The sequence below is a fragment of the Dama dama genome, chromosome 19, assembly GCF_033118175.1.
Source record: "Dama dama isolate Ldn47 chromosome 19, ASM3311817v1, whole genome shotgun sequence".
Classification (NCBI taxonomy): domain Eukaryota; kingdom Metazoa; phylum Chordata; class Mammalia; order Artiodactyla; family Cervidae; genus Dama; species Dama dama.
The window spans coordinates 52,572,139-52,594,151 of record NC_083699.1 but is presented as its reverse complement, the minus strand read 5'-3'; the positions used below and the strand labels follow the sequence as shown (position 1 = coordinate 52,594,151).

Genomic DNA, 22,013 nt, shown 5'->3' with positions numbered 1-22,013 from the left:
ATACACCAAAACTTATGGGATGATGCTTATAATCAGTGCTTAGAAATCTGTAGCTATAAAAGCCTATAAAGAATAAGATCTCAATATCAACCTTTTTTAATAGGAGGGAGGCTGGCATAGCTATGTATGTTAAATCAAACTTTAAGGCAAAACATTTTGTTGAAAGTAAAAGTATATTAAACAAAGAATAAAAGGAACAATTAACCTGAAAAATATAATAATTCTGAATGTATATCAGTCAGTCAGTTCAGTTGCTCAGTCGTGTCTGACTCTTTAAGACCCCATGGACTGCTGCATGCCAGGCCTCCCTGTCCATCACCAACTCCCACAGTTGACTCAAACTCATGTCCATTGAATCAGTGATGCCATCCAGCCATCTCATCCTCTGTCGCCCCCTTCTCCTCCCACCTTCAATCTTTCCCAGCATCAGGATCTTTCAAATGAGTCATTTGTATACAAAAGAATTTGTACATTTGTCATATTCCCTGAATATATCAATTTTATTAAAAATTAATAAAAATTATTGGGGAAACTGAAATGCATAATCATAATAGATGATTTTATCCAGAGGATAAGTGGATAAAAATTTAGTATGGGTAGAGATTTTAACTATACAGTTAATAAGCTCAGTTTAATGAAAGTATGTAGATTTTTTCATTCAACTGGTAGAGAATACACATTCTTTTCAAGCACGTAATGACTAATAGACCATAAATCAAATCTTAACAAATGCAAATGAATTAATAACATACAAATAGCATTCTTTGATCAAAAGGTAATTTAGTTAGAAATTCTAACCTCTCCTTCATTTAGAAAGTAAAAGAAAATTTCTAAGTAATTAAACATGGGAGAAATTATAATGTGAATAATTTGGTAGCATATAATAACAATAAATCAGCATATTCTGGGGGAAACTAATAGAGATAGTGAGAGTAGAAGGTTTGAGTGTCCTGATACCCATCACATTTTGGGCCATCACAGGGATCCTGCAGAGCAAGACTACAGATCTAGGGGAGAGACATGGGCCCTTAATTTGTGAGATGTTTTAATTGTTGTTTTTTTTTAATTACTTTTGATTTTTAATTGACTTATTTTTTAGAGCAGTTTTAATTTCACAGCAAAAATGAGGAGAAGGTACAGAGATTTCCCACATAGCCCCTGCTCCCAGATACACACAACCTCTCCACCACTATCACCAACCCATACCAGAGTGGTCCATTTGTTACAACTGATGAATCTACACTGATACATTTTTATCATCTAAAGTCCAGAGTTTACACTAGGGTTCACTCTCAATGTTGTACATTATATGGATTTTGACAAATATGTAATTGTTATGCATCCACCATTACAGTATCTTATAGGATACTACAATGCCCTAAAAATCCTCTGTGCTTCACCTATTTGTCACTCCCTCTCCCCTAACCTCTGGCAACTACTAAATGTTATCTCCATAGTTTTGCTTTCAAACCAATAACTTTTTACCTTAAGAAACTAGCATAAGGAGAGCAGAGTCAATCCAAAGCAAGCATAAGGAAGGAAATAAAGGCTAAAGTGGAAATAAATAGAGAATATAAAAGCAATAGAGCAAATCAATGAAACCAAAGCTAGCCAGAATGAGAAGAAGGGGAGAAGGAGGGGGAGAGGAGTGGAAGAGAGGGAAGGGGCCAGGGAGAAAGAAGAATCAAATTACTAGAATCTGAAATGAAAGGTGGGACATAACTACCAACTTTCCAGAAATAAAAAACATTATAAAGAAATGTGTGTGCATGCTAAATCACTTCAGTTCTGTGTGACTTTTTGTGCCCCTATGAACTGTAGCCCAGCAGGCTCCTCTGTCCATAGGATTCTCCAGGCAAGAATACTGGAGTGGATTGCCATTTCCTCCTCTGGGGATCTTTCAGACTCAGGGATCAAACCCATATCTCTTATGACTCCTTCATTGGCAGTCAGATTCTTTACCATTAGTGCCGCCTGGGAAGCCCGTTATAAATGAATATTATGAGCAATTATATAACTTTTAAAATTTGTATAACAAATTAGATAACTTACTTGATAAAGTGGGCAAATTCCTAGGAAGACCAAAATACCAAATTTGACTCAATAAGAAATAGAAATGCTGGAAATAGAGCTTTAACTAGGAAATAGATTAAGTTAGTAATCAAAAACTTTCCACAAAGAAAAGTCTAGGCCCAGGTGGTATCATTGCTAAGTTCTACTAAATGTTTAAAGAATTAACAATCCTTTACAAATTCTTCCAGAAAACAGAACACTTCCTAACTCATTCTGTGAGACCAGTATTAGACTGATACCAAAACTGCACAGCTATATGTGAACAATGAGATTAAAACATTCCCTCACACTATATATAAAAATAGACTCAAAATGCCTTAAAGACCTAAATGAAAGATTTGAAACCATAAGACTCCTAGAAGTGAACATAGGCAAAACACCCTTTGACATAAATCATAGCAATATTGTCTTTGATCTCCTAAGGCAAAAGGGAAAAATAAAAGCAAAAATTAGCAGTTGTGACCTAAAAATTTTGCACATAAAAAGAAACCACAAAACAAAATTACAATCTATGGAATGGGAAAAAATTTGCAAATGATGTGACCAACAAGGTGTTAATATCCAAAATATACAACAGCTTAAACAACTTAGCATCAAAATAACAACCCAATCAAAAAATGTTCAGAAGACCTGAGTAGACATTTCTCCAAAGAAGACATACAGCTAACAGGCACATGAAAAGATGTTCAACATAGCTAACTATTAGAAAAATGCAAATAAAAATCACAATGAGATATTACATGTGTCAGAATGACCATCATCAAAAAGTTGACAAATAACTTGGACAGAATATGGAGAAAAGAGAACCCTTGAACACTGTTGGTGAGAATGTAAGTCAGTGCAGCCACTATGGAAAACAAAATGGAGGTCCCTTAAAAAACTAAAAATAGAACTATCAATTCCACTCTTGGGTCCATATTTAGAAAAAACAAAAAAAAAAAAAAAAGAAAAAACAAAAGTACTAATTAGAAAAGATACACATACTCCAATATTCATAGCAGCACTATCTATCTATATATATATTTATACACAGTGGAATATTACTCAGCCATAAAAGAATGAAATATTGCCATTTGCAGCAATAAGGATGGGCCTAGAGATTATCTTACTAAGTGAAATGAGTAAGAAAGAGAAGGGCAAATCCCACATTATATCACTTATATGTAGAATACAACACAAATGAACATATCTAAAAAACAAGTTAAGAGATGACCACTCAACCCTTTTGTTCAACATAGTGCTAGATGATCTAGGCAAAATTTACTTTCTCTAAATCTCTGCCTCCTCAAATGTAAAAAAGAGAGAGTTGGACTAAGTAATAGCTAAGCCTCCTACCACCTCTAGTTTTCTCACAGTGGACTTAAACTATGCCTGATTTCTGAATTACAAACTCTTCCTTTCCCAACCACCGGGGAAGGAAGAGGGCTGGAAGAGGACAGCCGCTTCCTTGTCATGACAAGAAATAGGAGAAACAGAGGACCACATGTTACTTTCACAAGTTGCTGCCTCAGCCAGTGACAGGTTTAGGTGCAAAGCGCGGTTATAATTAGAGCAGCTCTGTCCTGAGTGCTCCACCAGCCACAGGGAGCACAGCTGGATCTGCCAACAGTATGCACAGGACTTGGAGAGGCTGTTCTGGCCTTGAAAATGATCCTTCTTAAAAGGATTTTCCTCCTTCCTCAAGGGAAAGAAAACCCACTGATATAAAACCCCACTTGCCTTTCGGCTTCCCCTGTGACTGCCTCTCCAGCAGAGACAGAGCGCTGATAAATACAGGAGAATGAAAAAAAATCGTAAGCTGAGCCTGGTCACATTGGCCCTTGTGATATAGTTTTATTTTTAACTTCGAAGCACTTGAACTATTTCTGTTGAAGTTTTTTCTCCTTTCCCTACCTCCACGACAGAATTCGGTCCTCTGCAGCAGCTGATGCACGCCCAGCCACCTCCGGAAGTCTGCCTGCTCACAACCAAGGGACGCAGGTGCAGCACATGCTGACTCAGCCCGTGCCGGGAAGGTAAGCTTTTTAGATGCGGGCAGGTTCATCAAGGGGGAATTTAGCGTGGTGAACAGGGAAGCAGAGGCTGAGCTGCCTATCACCTTTTTGCTCTGAGCAAGAGCGTTGTTAAGACAAATTAGTTACATATGAGGGAGAAAAGGTTGACTCAGAGAATGAAACTCTGCTGTCATTTCATATGTGAACTCCTGCTTTGAATCTAAAATCTTAGAGCAGCAGATTACCTGCTTCCTAACAGCTTAGGTTCTTTCTTCTGCAATCAACCATAGGAGTTATGTGGTGTCTCTAAGGTTACACAGTATTGATGGGGGTTCAAGATAGCGGAGGGGGAGGAGGTGGTGATAAAACAGATGAAAGGCCCAGAACCCAGAATTTTTATTTTCTGAAGTCTAAATGTTGTGATCTTTCCCCAATCAACATTTGCAGTGTTAATTGCAAGTCATTCTCATGTACTTTAAAGTTCATCACCTGTGATGATTTAGCACAATAATATTAGGTTAATTTAGCACAATAGTATTTACTGCATATATTTTAAAAATTCTGCTGCAGAGTTTAAAACCAGTTTTTATTTAACAACATTTCCTAAACATGACTCATTCCTTCCCAGCTTTCCTGAATCCAAATACATTTGTGGAATAGAAGTGAAAGTATTTTACAAGCTGAAAAACTTATACAGGCTGGTAAACCAAAAATTATCACAAACTTGAAACTTGCACATCCTGAGGGACAAAAGTAAATGATAATGATACTTGAAGTATCAAGCACTTTAAAGTGTAGACAGGTTATTTCCAGCTTTGGGAATAACTTCATAGTGTTGCATGCACAAACAAATTGGCAGGGAGAAGGGTGCAGTGTTTGTTTTCCTGTTTTCCTCTGGACCTTGCTTTAGTGTGATAGAGTTAAAAGTTCAGCCAAGGACAACCTGGGAAGTGGCCTGTGCAGCAAAAATGATTCTGTACGCTCTGAACTTTGCAGTGTACTGGCGAATGCCACCAACGCCAAGAAAAGGAGACCTACCACCAGACACCCTAATTCCTGGTTCCTTCCTGCCAGCCTCTGTAACCTCCAGATGCATCCCATAACTTTGCTATCAGTGTCTGGGTTATAATTATGCCTATTGGCTAGGCACAATCAAATGCACTATGTACAATTGCCTCACTTCATTTAATTTTGTCAAGGTTTCTGGAGCACCAAAGTTTTCAAGGTGTATACTGAATACTGTCCTAGCAAGAGCGTGTGTTAGCTTAGCAGTAACCAACCAGACCAGTTGACTCAGAGCTACTCCTAAATAATCTGGCCATTTTGCATTTTCTTGACCAATACAAAACAGTAATTTAAAGTACTGACACTAATAATATAAGCACCAGTTATGAGAATTAATAGCTAATTAAATAACTAGAAAGTTTAAAGGTAGATTCTAGAGTAGGTAGAGAACTGCAGACAGTGATTTGGGGGAGGATGGTTTTTAAGGTGTAGTGAAAGGGCTGAAATCATAGCCTAAAGCCCAGGTTTATGGGCCCACATGTGGGAATTTTCCTCGGCCAACTGGTTGTGTTAAAATCTCAAAGAGGCAAAGGAATTATTTGAATATTTAACTTTATACATTTTCTTTCTCTAAAATTAAATATCTCCACTGCAAGGAAACAGATTAACAATGTATAATTAAGGTAACAAATTAATTGGCTGGTTAATAGGTTAACAGTTAATCTCTGTTCTTAAACTATTGACCTTGTCACTTCCACTAAAGTTAAAGCTTGGGAATAAATAATTATTGCCAGGGCTAGCCACATGAGGAGGCAAAATAGTTAGTCGCTGACATCATGTGAGGGGGTGCTGGGAGGGCCCCTTGCCTAAAAATATCTCCCTGACACCAACCCTGATTGTCTACTAACTTTATAGTAAAGAATGTGAAAACTATCATCTGTTAATCCCATTCTCTTTTGTTTGAGTCAGTGATTTAAATATACCTGCTGTATGCCTTCTCACGACCTTCTGGCCAGTGACCCTTAGTCACCACCTCTTCCTCATTCTTCCAGGCTCTGTCCTGCTTTGCCCTTGGTATCATCTAAGCTGCCCACACACCCTTGGCCATTGTCACCCAGGTAGCTCTTTGTGGTACTGTGGTTTCCACAGAATTTCTTAATAAACCATCAAGGTGAAGTAGAAAAAATAAAAGCATGTGATTAGAGTCAGAGACTCTGGGGGGCATGGGCAATGAGACATTCATTCTCTGGGCTTCAGTTTCCCTTGCAGAAAATGAGGAGGTTAAACTAGACCCTTTTCATAACCCTTTGTCCTACGAGATCAGAAACTGCATTTTAAAAGAACTGCTTAGGTGATTCCTATGCACACTGATGTTTGCAAAACTCCAGAGCAGAGGATTTCTGGTTATCTGCCTGATCCAGAGTTCTGATTCTATGACTGCAAGAACAAGTGCTGTAAAGTCCTACAAACAATCCTGGCAGCAGTCAGAGTATCTGTCGAAACTGGAGTCCACTGAGTCTTTTCCATTCAGTTAAGGCCATATTAACGTAATAAAGTTGAAAATGTTTCTTTTTCTTCCTTTAAAACAAAACAGAACAACAACAAAAACAAATTAGCATATGTTCGGCGCTATACTGTGCTTAGTCACTCAGTCGTGTCCATCTCTTTGAGACCCCATGGACTATAGCCCACCAGGCTCCTCTGTCCATGGGGATTCTCCAGGCAAGAATACTGGAGTGGGTTGTCATGCCCTCCTCCAGGGGATCTTCCTGACCCAGGGATTGAACTGCCATCTCTTAAAACCACTAGCGCCACCTGGGAAGCCATTTGTGGTGAACACAAGAGGCCAAAATTGTGGGAAATTAGGGAGATTCACATTCATAAAGGAGCGAGGAAAGTTGTTGTTTTTTTTAATAGAGGTTTGAGAATGATTAAACTGGCAGGGTATGTAAGATCCAGTGGAATGAGGGAGAACTGAAAATTGAAAGGCCAGCCAAGGGCTGTGGGCATGATGCAATGGGAAGAAATAAGGTCTGGACAAGGGTGGTGACCATGAGAATGACCTTCTTGGTAGAAGAAGGACAGTTTAGTGGACTCCTGTATACTAAATACGTTCACTACTTTATCTCGTTTGATCCTCACACAATCCTATGGGTTATGATGAGACCCATTTTATGGATGAATAAACTAACTTTAGGGAGATTCAGTAACTTGTCAAAAAATTACCCAGCAGAACATGTGTTCACTAATTTATTTTTATTATTTTTAATTTTTGGTTGTGCCGCACAGCTTACATGATCTTAGCCTGACCAGGGATTGAAACTGTACCCTCGGCAGTGAAAAAGCAGAGTCCACCAGACCACCAGGGAGTCCTCTCTTTAATTTACTTCAGATCGGGGGTATCAGGTAAGACCTCTGTGGAAGTAGTAGGTAAGGTAAAATCTAAATGGGGAGAAGAAACCCATAAGCAATTATGGAGCAGGGGGTGAATTCTCCTGGGAGAGAGAACAAGTTCAAAGTTCCTACAGAAGAATGAGCAAAAGTGCTGGAACTAAGTGCTCAAGGGAGAGAGGTGAGGTAAAAGAGGTAAGCAAGGGACACTCAGGGAGGACCATGTGGGCCAAGATGAGGACATTGGACCTTATTCCTTGTGATAGGATGGGATCCTCTGAAGATTTTAAGCAGGGAAGTAGTGATCTAATGTTAAAGGTTGTTAAAAATCACTCTTTCTGCTGATGAATAAAGATTACAGGGCACAAAATGGGAGGAGTAAGAGTGATTATAATTCTATTGCTCCAGACTGGATGAGAGATGATGGTGTTTGGACCTGGGCAGTGGTGGTGGAGATGGAAAGAAATGGATAGATTTGCCAACTGCCTTTTCAGATCTTTCTCCCAGGCCTTCCCCCCTAACCGGGCACTAGTTTCTTTGTGATTGGGGCACAATATCAGGCTCTTCTAGCTCTCAAACTTGAGCTTACAGTACAATCAGCTGGTAGGTCTGATTCAGTAGTTCTGATTTGGTGGGGCCCAATACTGTACTTTTCTAACCAGTTCCTGGGTGATTCTGATTCTGTTGGTCTAGGTACCATATTTTAAGGACTATTATTCTAGCTGACTTGCCTTTGCTTATTAATTTACTCCTTTCTGAGTGATCCACAAAGCACCAAAACTTGCATCAAATAGTTTCTGCTCCTTTGTCAGGTTCTAAATTCTCCTCTATTTCTTTAAAGAAATATTCATCCCTTGAACTCACATACTGCCCTTGGTCCTTCTATCTACCATTCCCCAGGCAAGAATACTGGAGTGGGTTGCCATTTGCTTCTCCAGGGGATCTTCCTGGCCCAGGAACCGAACCCAGGTCTCCTGCATTGCAGGCAGATTCTTTACCAACTAAGCCACATGGGAAGCCCCTATCTACTCATATTCTATTTAAACTCCATCCAGTACAATTAGTAAAATCTAGTTCTGTGTAGATCTCTCAACTATTTAAGTATAACTTATATAACATTGTGTCCTCTAGACAGGGGAGCTTTAAAACATATTTTTGATGAGAGTGTTTTGGCCAAACTTGATTGAAGTTCATTTTTAAGAGGAGGGAATTACCTTTTCTGACAGGAAGCAAGAATTTATAGGAGACTATAGGGGCATGGAAACTGAAGGGGAAAATGTCACCCAAGTAACCATACTCTGTTTCAGGAACAGAATTTCATCAGGTTTTTCACAGTGAAGAAGTTCTATATGCTTCGATTTGGTAGATGTTTCATTTAAAATCCCTGCAAGATGTTTCATTTAAAATCTCTGCAAGATCACTTCCAGACTCCATATGGAGTCTCACTCAGAGCGTGTCTAAGGCAAACTAGCATGTTTGGTCACCCTATTTCTCCAGCAATAGTTAGAATATCAACAACTTTGAATTGTCCTTTAGGTGGGAAAGAAGATTGGAGTAAGAAAAAAGCTAACAGCACCAGGAATGTCCAACTTCATGTTTTCCATGAAGAGCAGGCACATGCTCTGGCAAGAGCTCTTTGGGGACCTGCCACGAGCAGTGGCACTGTCATCACTGTTCTTAACCTCACGGTAGCATTGGAGGCCATCGCTCACCCTTTCCGTTAGATCTGGCAACGTAGTCCTGACTCTCTTAGCTCTCTGGTGTTCCTTCTCTGGCTCTACTTCTTCTTGTCCCTAGGAATGTTTTTGGAATGTTTTCCCCCAGCTATACAACAAAAGGTTTAGATGTGATATTTTATGCCCTTAGGCTATATTTATCTTTCTCCTTTCCTCCACTGCCAAACATCTCCAATGAGTGGTCTCCACTCAGTGTCTTTCTGCTGAGCACATGTCCTCTCTCAAAGTCAGTCATCTGGGGTAGCTCCAGAGTCTGGCAGAAGCTCTTTAAATAGCAACATAAAGCAACAACAACAGCTATAGCATCTTTGTTGCCTCCATGCATTGCTTTTGTTTTCTCTTAAAGGGATAGTTTCAAATAACTTCAAAGAGATGGAGAGCAATAAGGCTCCACTACAAATGTTCCTAGCCTCAAAACCACTGTTCCTAAGAACCTTTTATAATGCTGAAGGATAGGAAGTCATTGGCAACAAAGACCTACTGTATAGCACAGGGAATTATACTTAATATTTTGTAATAACCAATAAAGGAAAAGAATGAAAAAATAGATATAGATGTATGTATAACAGAATCACTTTGCTGTACACTTGAAACTAACACAACATTGTAAATCAACTATACCTCAAGTTTAAAGAGAAGAAATGATTGAGCTTAGAATTTATTACTGTTGTCCATCTAGCCAGACACGTGTCTGACAAGGGCAGAGTTCTCGCTACACACAGGGAGTGCACAGAACTAGCCAGGGCTGCTTTGCCCTTGCTGGGAAATGGGCTCAACTTTGTCACAGAATCTGGCTGGCTGGAAAACATGAAGTTGGACATTCCTGGTGCTGTTAGCTTTTTTCTTACTCCAATCTTCTTTCCCACCTAAAACCCAACAGGGGACCATGAGTCATCCACAGTCCATTCTGGATGTCTGATGAATGTCTGTCATGAATAGAAAACAGATGGTCTCATTCTCTCAGGCAGGGCACAGACCCTGCCAACATTGAAGTGTGTGCTTAATCGCTTTCTCCTCCACTCCAAACAAACACCAGATTTTGAATGGCCAAGAGTCCCACCTCCCAGCTGAAATGCACATGCTCTGGCAAGAGCTCTTTGGGGACCTGCCACGAGCAGTGGCACTGTCATCACTGTTCTTAACCTCACGGTAGCATTGGAGGCCATCGCTCACCCTTTCCGTTAGATCTGGCAACGTAGTCCTGACTCTCTTAGCTCTCTGGTGTTCCTTCTCTGGCTCTACTTCTTCTTGTCCCTAAAGTGGTCACACTTAGCCTTGTACTTCATGGCTCAGATTTCTATTCTGTGCGCTCACTTCTCCAGTTATGGCTTCCTCTCACTTTTAAGTGGATAATTCACAAGTCTGCATCTCTGTATTCTACTTCCTCATCTTCCCACCCACATGATCTGTCATGACCTAAAACAACTTGTACTATACTCTCTGGGCCCATCTTTCCTCCCCATACACCTTCCTCCTTAGACCTCCATTTTTCTCAGAATTACACCCAATATTCTCTTTTCTTGATTCACTTTCTTGGCATCATCTTTGGCTTTTCTTCTTCCCCCATCTCAAGTCAGAAACAAAAATGTTATTTGTAACATTGTATTGTCTCCTGTCTGTCTCATCTTGTCTACTTCTGCTGTCATCTGTCTCACCTTCTCAGCCTCCAGCATGTTCTCTAGTAACTCCAGGTCCTTCCACTCCATCCTTCCACTACTACTGATTAATACCCCAATTACAATGATAAATGGTTCTTTTTTAGAAAATTTCCAGATGGGTTGTTTTTAATTAATTTACTATTATTATTATTTGCCATATCATGCAGCCTGTGGGAACTTAGTTCCCCAACCAGGGATCAAACCCATGCCCCCTACATTGGAAGTATAAGTCTTAACCACTGAACCGCCAGGGAATTCCCAAACGGTTCCTTATTGAATACCAAAATTCCAGATGCTTGAACCTAATATTTACAAATTCCCACAAGTCCACAATGGGAATTTTTCCCCCCAGGAGTGATCTGGAATATGGCGGGAGCCCACCTGAATGTTAAATTGTATGATGAAAGAAGTGACTGGACTCTTGCATCCAAAAGATCTTTATCTGAACCTATTCTGCTTCCTCTCAGTCCAACCCTCACAGTCCTTCCACTCTGCTCAGCACTCTTTCTCTCTGGCTGATTTATCTTCTACTTGACCCTGAACCTATTAATGTTCTGGCTAGCGGCTTCTCACCTGCCACCTGATTCAGGCTATTATAGAGCATTCTGGCATGATCTCTCTTTCATACTTGCAGTGCACGAGTCAGATAGGGAAGGTGTTAAGAATGTAAGTTTCAGAACACTCACTTCACTCAGGTCAGGGGTACAGCCAGCATCTGTAGCAGTGTTGTCCAATAGAACTTTCTATGAGGATGAAAATATTCTATTCTGTGTTGTCCAATAGAGTAGCTACTAACCATATGGGGCTACTGAACACTTGAAATGTAGTATGACTTGAGGAACTAAATTATTAATTCTAGTTCATTTTGATTAACTTAAGTAGCCACATGTGGCCAGTGGCTACCCTACGGAACAGTGCAAATCTATATATATAACAAGCATTACAGCTGATTATAATGAACAATAGTGTTTAAAGCCACATTAACAAGCAGTCTGCTGCTGCTGCTGCTGCTGCTAAATTGCTTCAGTCATGTTCGACTCTGTGCGACCCCATAGACAGCAGCCCACCAGGCTCCTCTCTCTACAGGATTCTCTAGGCAAACATACTGGAGCGGGTTGCCGTTTTCTTCTCCAACAAGCAATCTGGGTAACCCTTAAGCTCACTTACTGGCATATATAGTAGGTAACCAAAAAACGCTTGTTAAATAAATATATGGAAGAATGAATACATGAATAAACTAGCATACAATTTCCTTGAGATTTAAGGCTGTCTTTTCTAAAAAAGAAAAGTTAAGGAGGATTTTCCAGATTAAAGGAGGCTAAAAAGACTTAAACAAATGTAATAAGTCGACCTTACCAGGATTCTGGTTAAAAAACTGAAAATTGTTTTTTAAAGTACAGAAGACATTTTTGGGATAATTGGGAAAATTTGAATATAGACAGCATTGTATTTAGTTTTCTTAGGTGAGATAATGTTACTGTAGTCACAAAAGAAAATGTCTTATTCTTAGGAAATATTTGCTAAAATACTTACAGATAAGTAAGCATATATATGCCAGTAAGATAAAGTGTAATAATATCAGCAACTTATCTTTAAGTGGCTTGCCAAAAAAAAAAAATGTGTGTGTGTTGAAGGAAAGAGAAAGTAAAAGTGAATCTAAGAAGAGCATTTTTGACTGTAAAATGGAGGGCCATGATACTTACTTCCAGGGTGACAGAAGAGTACTTGAAGTCATTTTGGCCCCTGTTAAAGTAGATAAAATAACTTTCTCATGAATCATTCATATTTGTATTTTTATATTTTCCCCTAGAGTTATTATACAAAGCCAGAAGAAATTTGGAAACTATGGTAAGTACCAGGTGCTCACTGGAACTTCACCTTTCAGAGGTCCAGATGTGGCCTCATTTAGCCTGTAGCCCAAGCTGCTGGTGGATTTTTCCTTTTGGTCTAATGATATATATTGGCTTTTTGCTGAACCAGACGTGCTAGAGCAGAACCTAAAGTAAACCAACACAGAGTTGGGGGAAAGCAGAGACCTGAGACAGACTGATGAGCAAAGATTTTTAGTAAAACTTTATATATGAAAAAGAAAAAATCCAGCTGTAAGCTAAATGGCTAATACTTCCTTCATTCAGCAAATATTATTGAGTGCTTACAATGATCCAGGTCCTGTGACAGGTGCTGAGGACCAAGATGTGAGCAAAACCAGTCCCACCTTGGTCCTCCCAGCATGCCCCCTGGTGGTTGATCATGTGTATGACAGAACACTCATTCTGGAATGTTACACTGCCACTGTGAAGAAAGTTTGCAAAGAAAAATTTATAAAACAGCCTAGACATAATGTAATAGCAAGTTAAAGTAGAAAAATTGTATTCAGGTTATTAACTGTGCATAAATCCTCCATAATCCACAACTCAAAAATAGCAGTTGTCAAGTTTGTAGCCCACTTTCATGTGTGGGTTTTTTTTTTTTTTTTTCCTATTTTCAACACATCAAGTACATAGATAAAATAAACTACTGGAAAATAAAGAATATTGATAGTTGTTATTTCTGGTTGTGGTATTATGAGTGTTTTTGCTTTCTCCTCTGTGCCTTCTCAGTCACTCAGTCGTGTCCAACTCTTAGTGACCCCGTGGACTGTAGCCCACCAGGCTCCTCTATCCATGGGATTTTCCAGGCAAGAATACTGGAGTGGGTTGCCATTTTCTTCTCCAGCTTTCTTCTCTATTACTTTCTGTATTTTCTAAGGTTCCTACAATCAGCGTGTATAAACAGGAAATAAGTCAATTAAAACTTAAACACTCACAGATATGTAGAGCTTCTCTTTCAGCAGTCACTTGTTTTCTCTTTCCCCTTGCCTTTGGTGTCTCTAGGGTAGGACACGCAGGCCTCCACCAGGGCAGCACAGACACTGTGAGAGATGCTTCAACCGTCACTGCCACATGCCTGTGGAGCCCAGTGTCTCTTGCCCAGTGGTAAACTGCCACCTGTCCTGTGGTGCTACCTTCCACATGTGCAAAGAGGCTGAGCACGAGCTACTCTGCCCTTTAGAGCAGGTTCCGTGCCTCAACTCCGAATATGGCTGCCCCCTCTTCTTGTCCCGCCACAAGCTGGCCAAGCACCTGCAAGTGTGTCCTGCCAGCGTGGTCTGCTGCTCCATGGAGTGGAACCGCTGGCCAAACGTGGACTCTGAAACAACGCTTCACGAGAACATCATGAAAGAGATCCCCGATGAGGAATGCTTGGACACAGCCCTGGCCCTTCAGGACCAGAAGGTCCTTTTTAGATCTCTGAAAATGGTAGAACTTTTCCCAGAAACTAGAGAACCCACGGAAGAGGAACCTCCTATGAATGGTGAAGCCAGCTGGGAGGAAATGGGTGGAGCGGTGGGTGGGGAGAATGCTAGTTTGCTAACAGGCCGCTCTCTGTCAGCCATGAATGGGGAGGTGGTAGAATTGAGTCAAGAAGAACGAGAGGCGTTAGCCAAAACCAAAGAAGGGATGGACCTGGCCAAGTTTGACAAGTGGGAAAATATATTCAGCAAAGAGCATGCAGCCTCAGCTTTAACAAGCTCATTAGCCAGCAGTGACAGCAAGAGCAGTAACAGCCCAGAGAAAGAACAGATTTCCAGCAGCAATAGAATGGTAGAGGAGGGAGCTGCCAAAGGAAAAGAACCACAGGAAGACCAGAAGCAGCAGGATTTTCATGCAGCCATAGAAAAGACAGGACTTGCCCCTTGGCAGGATGGTGTTCTGGAAAGGTTGAAAACAGCTGTGGATGCAAAGGACTATAATATGTACCTGGTGCACAATGGGAGGATGCTTATTCACTTTGGTCAGATGCCTGCTTGTACACCCAAAGAGAAAGACTTTGTTTACGGCAACCTGGAGGCTCAGGAAGTGAAGACTGTTTACACCTTCAAAGTTCCAGTGAGCTACTGTGGGAAGCGGGCTCGCCTAGGTGATGCCATGAGTTGTAGGCCAAGTGAGCACAAGGCTGTCGACACTTCAGATTTAGGGATCACTGTGGAGGACCTGCCCAAGTCAGATCTCATCAAGACCACCCTCCTGTGTGCTTTGGAAAGAGAACTCAAAGGTCACGTCATCTCCGAGTCCAGGAGCATTGACGGGCTATTCATGGATTTTGCTACACAGACATACAATTTTGAGCCAGAACAGTTTTCTTCCGGGACGGTGCTGGCCGACCTCCTAACCACTGCCAACCCGAACAGCAACGCGAACGGGCTCCATGTGGAGCTCCACAGTGAGTGTGTGACCAGGAGACACAACAAGAGCAGCTCTGCCTTTACTTTCACCTGCAACAAATTCTTCAGGAGGGATGAATTTCCCCTACATTTCAAGAATGTCCACACAGACATTCAGTCATGTCTCAACGGCTGGTTCCAACACCGATGCCCCCTGGCCTACTTGGGATGTACCTTTATTCAAAACCATTTCCGTCCCCCAGGGCAAAAGGCAAAAGTGATATACAGTCAGGAGCTCAAGACCTTTGCCATCAAGCCGGAGGTTGCTTCAGAGCTGAGTGAGGGAAGGAAGAACAACCATTTCTCAGGTCGTGAAGGAAAAAACCAGAATTCTCTAACCAGCCTGCCCCTGGAAGTCCTGCAGTACATTGCTGGGTTCCTAGACAGCATCAGCCTGTCCCAGCTCTCCCAGGTGTCCGTGCTGATGAGGAGTATCTGTGCCACTTTGTTACAAGAGAGAGGGATGGTCCTCCTGCAGTGGAAGAAGAAGAGGTATTCCCATGGAGGCACCTCCTGGAGAGTTCACAGAAAGGCAAGTAATTCACTTAGTCATTTACTTCATTCATTCAGCAATTATTTACTAAGAGCCTTCTAGGCACCAGCAGTGTACTAGGCACTGGGATTGTACTAGGTTACTAAAAATGAGGCACAGTCTGTGAGCTCAAGGAAGCTAGCCTAGAAGAGGAGACACACCCATAAACATAAAAATAGTAATACAGATGGTAGTGTCTATGTATCTCTGTGTATGTGTTCAGAATATCTGCTGTTTGCTTGCATGATCCATTCTCCATCGTGATCTGTCCCCCAGGAGGCTGATCTCTGCAGACTACCTTAACCTGCTCCCCTGCCCTCCAGCTTCCAGGCGGGCTAGTCTAACGGGAGTGTATCTAGTGGGAGATGGGCAGGTGGGAGAGGCTGACACAAGTGTTCTTCTGGCTTCCTCTCTGCATGCATTTTCCCCTTCTCGACACTTTGCACTGGCCTTGTCTCTCCACTGAAGATAGTGATATTTGATAGTTTTCTCCACACAGTTACCCATTCGGGATTCTAATAAACTCCTCCTTCCCATTCAGGCCTAGAGTAGTAACACTCAAGATTGTTACTAGCCTGGGTACTGCACTAAATCTTCTGGTTTTCCTATACACTGCTCACACATTTGTGTATCATTCCTTTTTAAAATTCTCTTCAGATTACCCAGTATGAGTGTGCCATCTGTTTTTGGCCTAGACTCTAATTGATACAATATGCCAACAGATTCTCCTCAGCCGCATGTCAACTAATTTTTGCCATTGTTGAATTCATTTGAAGTTCTAAAATAATTTGGCCCACTGATTTCCCCTGGTTCAAATGCTTATTTAATTTTTAAAATATTGTATAAATGAAAGAATCTTTCTTTTTGTGACCCCGTGGACCATAGCCTGCCAGGCTCCTCCATCCATGGGATTTTCCAGGCAAGACTACTGGAATGCATTCTTTATACATAAGAATATTCTTTATACAGGTATTCTTTACATGTATAAATGTATTCTTTATACATAAGAAACTTTACACATAAGTTTATACATAAACTATAAAGGGAGTTTATTGGCCCATAACTAAAAAGTCTAAAGGTAATAGTTTCAGTTATGGCTTGATCTAACTGCTCAAAAATGTCCCCCAAATGATCTTTTTACTATCAATTCTTATCTCTACTTTCTCACTAGTGACTCCACTCTAAGACACAGTTCTCCCTTCGTGGTCCATGGGGGCTGTTAGCAGCTCTGAGAGACAATAGCTTCCAAATTTAAGCACAGAGGGGAAAAAAGAATGTACTTCCTGATATCTCAGAGAAAAGTTCTGGAGTAGAGTCTCATTGGCACTGGTTGTCTTGATTTGAAACATATGTCTATTCTAGAACTAATCACTTTGCTGGGGGGTGGGGTGGAGTGAGGGTGTATAGCAATAAGCAGATTAGTATTAGTTGGTATTAGTCATTTTCACACAACATGTGGCTGGCTGGGAAGGTTATCAGTTGGAATGGGGTCTAGGAACTGGATGCTGGAGAAGGGACTAACACATGTATGCTGCAGTCACTAAACACTCTCTGGAATCTGAGACCAGGAAGAACAGAAAGGCATTTCTTCAAACTATTTAAATAAAGCTGACCTGAGGGTATCACACTCTGGGTTTACTTTCATGCATCTATCTCTCCTCAGATTTGGCAATTCAGCAGCCTCTTCTCCAAAATCAAGAGCTGGGAGTTTAATGAAGTTGCCTCCATGTCTGAGCACCTGAAATCCTGTCCCTTCAATGTTGTAGAACGCAAGACTGACCCGATTCTTTTGACCAGCATGCGTCAGTCCCATGAACAGGCCCGAGAGACCTTAGTCACCACCTTTAGAGCCAGACCACGAGGAAGACACACCTTACACTAAAGACTCGGAAGCCACCGTTCTTGGATTCCTATTCAGATTCACTGAAGTTGGACAGAGTGTGATTTTGAGAACTTTCTTCTATAAATTGCAAATGTTATCTAGGTGTTTTCGAACATGCAATGTCCTTCAAAACCTGAGTAGCAGCATAAGGTGGAAAATTTCCTAAGCTATGGCTTGTATAATTGCTATAGTGCCATACTGATAACTAATAGCCTCCCTCCCCGTACTTATTTTTTCTAAAATAAATCTATCTGCGGAGTAAATAGATAACTTGAGGCCATTTAGAAGATGAGCCCAAGACCTTAGGAGATGAGAGAGCAGTGAAATTCCATAACCAGCATAGGCCTGTGCTTTTGTGGAGAACTTTTTAGTTTATGAGCGCCTTCAACGATATGGGGCAGAGGCAGTATAGGAAGAGGGACTGAGATGCCTCCCAGGGCACCCAGGGTAAAAAGCACAGTCTGAAGTTTCTGGAGCTGGAGTTGCCTTGACAGCCAAGTCCAGGGCTTCTTTTAGTTACCTCACTGTCTCTAAGCCCAGCCAGTTCAAACAGTCCAACAGAACAGAGACCTAGGCTAAGCACAGCAGCCTCAGGGACACCTAAGGTTGAACAGTAAGAGGCAGAAATAAGATCACAGAATGAGGTGGTTGTGTAGAATCTTGGCAACATATAGAAGGACAGCCTTGAAAAAATGAGAGGAATCCAGAGGAGATACTATATGTATGAAGAAAATTAGGACAAAAATCACAGACTGCTTTTGAACATTCTAATAGTGACTTAAGATTCAAGCTTCTTTTCCTCTGAAAATTGTATGCTCCGTCTGGATTAGGGAGAGCCCAGGTATGGGCCAGCACCACCCTGGGCTATGTGAAATGATCACAAGACACTAATCCCAACTTAAGTGTCATGCCAGAAGGCACAGGGTAGCCCAAGGAGACCACGCGTATGGAAAAGTCAGGCCCACCCTAGGTCCTGTGGTACCACCAGTCCCTAGGTCCTAGACACTACTTGAGTATACCATGGGGAATCTTGAGAAGGAAGACATCTGAACATAGTGATTCCCTTTAATTGCTCTTACCTCTTGCTGGGCATGATTCATTCTGTGAAAAATGGGTGACACTTCTGATTTTTGGTAACAAATAGTCAAAACTTATGAGAACAAAAGCAAAATAAAAATACACAAGAGAAACTGGCATCCCCCAAAGCAGGGTTTCGTGGAACTATTGACATTTTACACTGGATAATTCTTTGTCATAAGGGACTGTCCTGTGTGTTAGAGGATGTTTAGTAACATCCTTGGCCTCTATTCAATAATACCAGTAGCTCCCCTACTGCTTTAACAACCAAAAATGTCTCTGAAAATATCCTCTGGGAGCAAAATCACTCCTGGTTGAGAACCACTGCCCTAATGAATGATACGCCAATGGCAGTAAGTCAGGTAAGCTTCTTAGTACAGCAAATTCTGACCTCACATAACCATCTATAGTAGTCATGATTTCATGTAGCTCTTTATTTACCAAATAGATTTTAGACACATGATGATTTTAAGTTGGGAACCAAATGGAGCTAAGTTTGTTTGATGTGGCTTCATGTCCTTGGGTCATGTGCAAAAAATATATCCTATCAGGTCTCCAGGCATAGCTGAAGCCAGGATGGTTGAACTGCTTATCCCGTGTTTATATCCTTCTCACCTTAACTGATGCCATTTTCCTAGCAATTGTCAGCAAGCAAGACAGAGGGAAAAGGAGGATGGGTACTGTGGAGAAGCAGAGAACAAAGAATTTAACCACCAACAATAAAAGAGTCTAATCGATATGAAGGCATGAGAGCAAGTGCCAGAGTAGAAGTATCCTCATCTTTCATTTTAATGTGCCACTTGGTACTAGTCAATAATGTAACTCTACTTCCTAATCCTTATTGTTTGGTTTATATTTCACATTTGTATATAATGTGCCATTTTCTAAAAAATATAACTAGAGTGTGAGCTAAGGTTTTATTCAATGAAAGTAAGTAATTGCAACAACTAAACAATAAAGTGGGGAAAAAAAGGAAGAGTTCTCCAGGGATCAATTCCACATTTTTGGAATCTAGTCCTTCCTATATGAAGAAAGAAAGCTCTGAAAATCCATTTTGGGGTTTTATTTTATTAGAAAAAGAAAGCAAGGGGAGATGTAGACTAAGGGAGATGAAAATCTGGGGCTCCTGTGAGCCAGGTGAGAAGTATAGAGAAAGAGAGCAGAGGGCTCTTCCTTGACAGTCTGGGCAGCCCGGGGTTCAGGAGGGCAGGCAGGAGAGTGACTGCACCTCTTTGTGGGCCGCAGCTTTCTAGGTACACTTTACTTTCCCAGTTTCTATCTAAAGTGCAACATTGAGTGGATCAACATCATCAAACACACTTTATAAGGCATCAAATTATATATGTAGCAGGAAATCAAGAGTACCACAGGTATCCACTGGCCTATACAAAAAAGCACATTTTATGGTGAGAGGGCAATTGGAGAAAAAGGAAAGCCTTTTACAGAGACAGTGAAGTGATTAATGGGATGAAGCTACAGTGAGCAGCATGAACAGCAAGCATTATCTTACAAAAGCAAGAGAGCTAGAAATGGCTTCAGCTTAAGAATCAGCTAAGGAGAGTGAAAGGGGACTGTGGACCCAAGAATAAGAACTTGGATGGGGGAGATGTCTGTGGGCAGAGCCCTTGAAGAGTATCATACCAAGAAATCCAGTCCAAAGTAGGGATCAGCTGTATGTGGAAGGTAAGGTCTGTGGAACCCAGGCAGAAAGGATTATTGCCTTAAGGACCTGGAAACGAAGCTTTTGTCTTATAATGAAGGAAAAAGTGAAAATCAAGGTGGAATTTGGATGTAAGAAGAAAATCGCTGCCAAAGTATGATCTATGTGTGATGTCTAATTAAACTGAAGCAAAGAATGAGATTGTATATATCTAGTGTGACTTACCTCTATACCCTGGAAACCCCAATATCTCTACAGGCAAATATAAAGGCTGTTTTGTACTCTGAAAGTCTAACTGGGTGAATCTTGCAAGTGAGGTGTAGAGACAGATGTGTCTCACTGGCACAGAGGTCACTGTGGCAACAAAGGAGTGTGTGTCTTGAAGAAAAGCCAAGGAATGAGCCTGACGGATACAGTGTTCTAAGCACATGGGCAGCTTACCAATGAACTCTAAGGATTTTCATGAAGTCTTGCCGCAACTATGAGTCTCAGCCACCAATCCTAGCTCTTCCTTGATCGCACTGTCTTCTCCATCTTTGAAAGCTAAACCCAAGTTTAGATATTGGTTATAGAACGGACTTTAGATTCTTTACCATCTGAACCACCAGAAAAGCCCCCATTTTCTACCAACCCTATACCAAATCCTGACTTTCATTTTGATTTGATTTTGTTTTGCCTAGGGTCTCCTATTCTGGATCTTGCCAATCCCAGTGGCTTGGGGTTAGATAAACTCACTGCATCCTGATCTCATTCCCATACTTTGCTTGATGACTTGTTTTTTGCCTATCACTGGCTGTCCAAAGGTCCTCACCTCTTCTATCAGCCTCAGCCCTGTACCACAGAGAAATTTCATGTACCACAGAGAAACTCAGTCTATCTTCTTACACGGCCACTGATTTCATTCATCCAGCTACAGGGAAGCCTAGACTTTCTTTAGTAGAGGCCACTATCTTTGACTCCAAACCCTTTTATCCCTCATTGTTCCCTTTTGCACTTAGTTGCTCAGTCATGTCTGACTCTTTGCAACCCCATGGACTATAGCCTGCCAGGCTCTTCTGGCCATGGGGATTCTCTAGGCAAGAATACTGGAATGGGTTGCCATGCCCTCCTCCAGGGGATCTTCCCAGCCCAAGGATCGAACCTAGGCCTCCGCAGTGCAGGCAGATTCTTTACCGTCTGACCCACCAGGGAAGTCCAAGAATACTGGAGTGGGTAGCCTGTCCCTTCTGCAGGGGATCTTCCTGACCCAGGAATCAAACCGGGATCTCCTGCATTGCAGTAGTTTATTTACCAGCTGAGCTACCAGGGAAGTCCAATTGTTCCCTTTTAGTTTTACTCTTTTGTTCTTGTTCTTGGCCAAATCTTTTCCTCCTTCCTTTCCTCTAATTTGTGCTTCTGCCTCAGGCATCATCATGCACTAAAGAAATATAGTCACTACTCCCAGGTGGAAGGTGGCTGACCTCTCACAACTGCAGAAGCCAATAGAAGTTGAACTGCTTAATGTAGACCCTTCCTGGCCTCTGTTTCCCAACCTAACTGCCATTCCCCAGGCCCATCTGTTTTTGGACTGGATATCAGTATAGTCTAAGGAAAAGGCACGGACCTTGACACCAGGGTACAGAGTGATGAATGGTGGTTGGAAGGATTTTTCTGAATATGCGAAAGAGGGAAGGAAAATTCCCTCTACCTGTAATGAGAGAGGGTCATTGAAGGCCGCATAAAAGTACTATTTACCTCAGAA

The 22,013-nt window shown here is 41.4% G+C and overlaps 1 protein-coding gene across 1 annotated transcript; it reads left to right on the top strand.

The window, feature by feature from the left end:
- The first annotated feature begins 1,123 nt into the window (after positions 1-1,123).
- Positions 1,124-17,535, top strand: FBXO40 (F-box protein 40). The gene is made up of 6 exons (XM_061168031.1): positions 1,124-1,134; positions 3,978-4,088; positions 4,978-5,146; positions 12,993-13,160; positions 13,731-15,653; positions 17,317-17,535. The coding sequence occupies exons 1-6, from the start codon at positions 1,124-1,126 to the stop codon at positions 17,533-17,535; spliced, it is 2,601 nt and encodes an 866-aa protein (XP_061024014.1).
- Positions 17,536-22,013: the final 4,478 nt, after the last annotated feature.

Bases quoted from the DNA above. Each gene is read 5' to 3' on its own strand.
- FBXO40 (XM_061168031.1), top strand. The intron at 5,147-12,992 runs GTAACCTCCAGA...TCCTTCATTCAG, and splicing joins GTTCCTTCCTGCCAGCCTCT to CAAATATTATTGAGTGCTTA. The intron at 15,654-17,316 runs GCAAGTAATTCA...ATCTCTCCTCAG, and splicing joins CCTGGAGAGTTCACAGAAAG to ATTTGGCAATTCAGCAGCCT.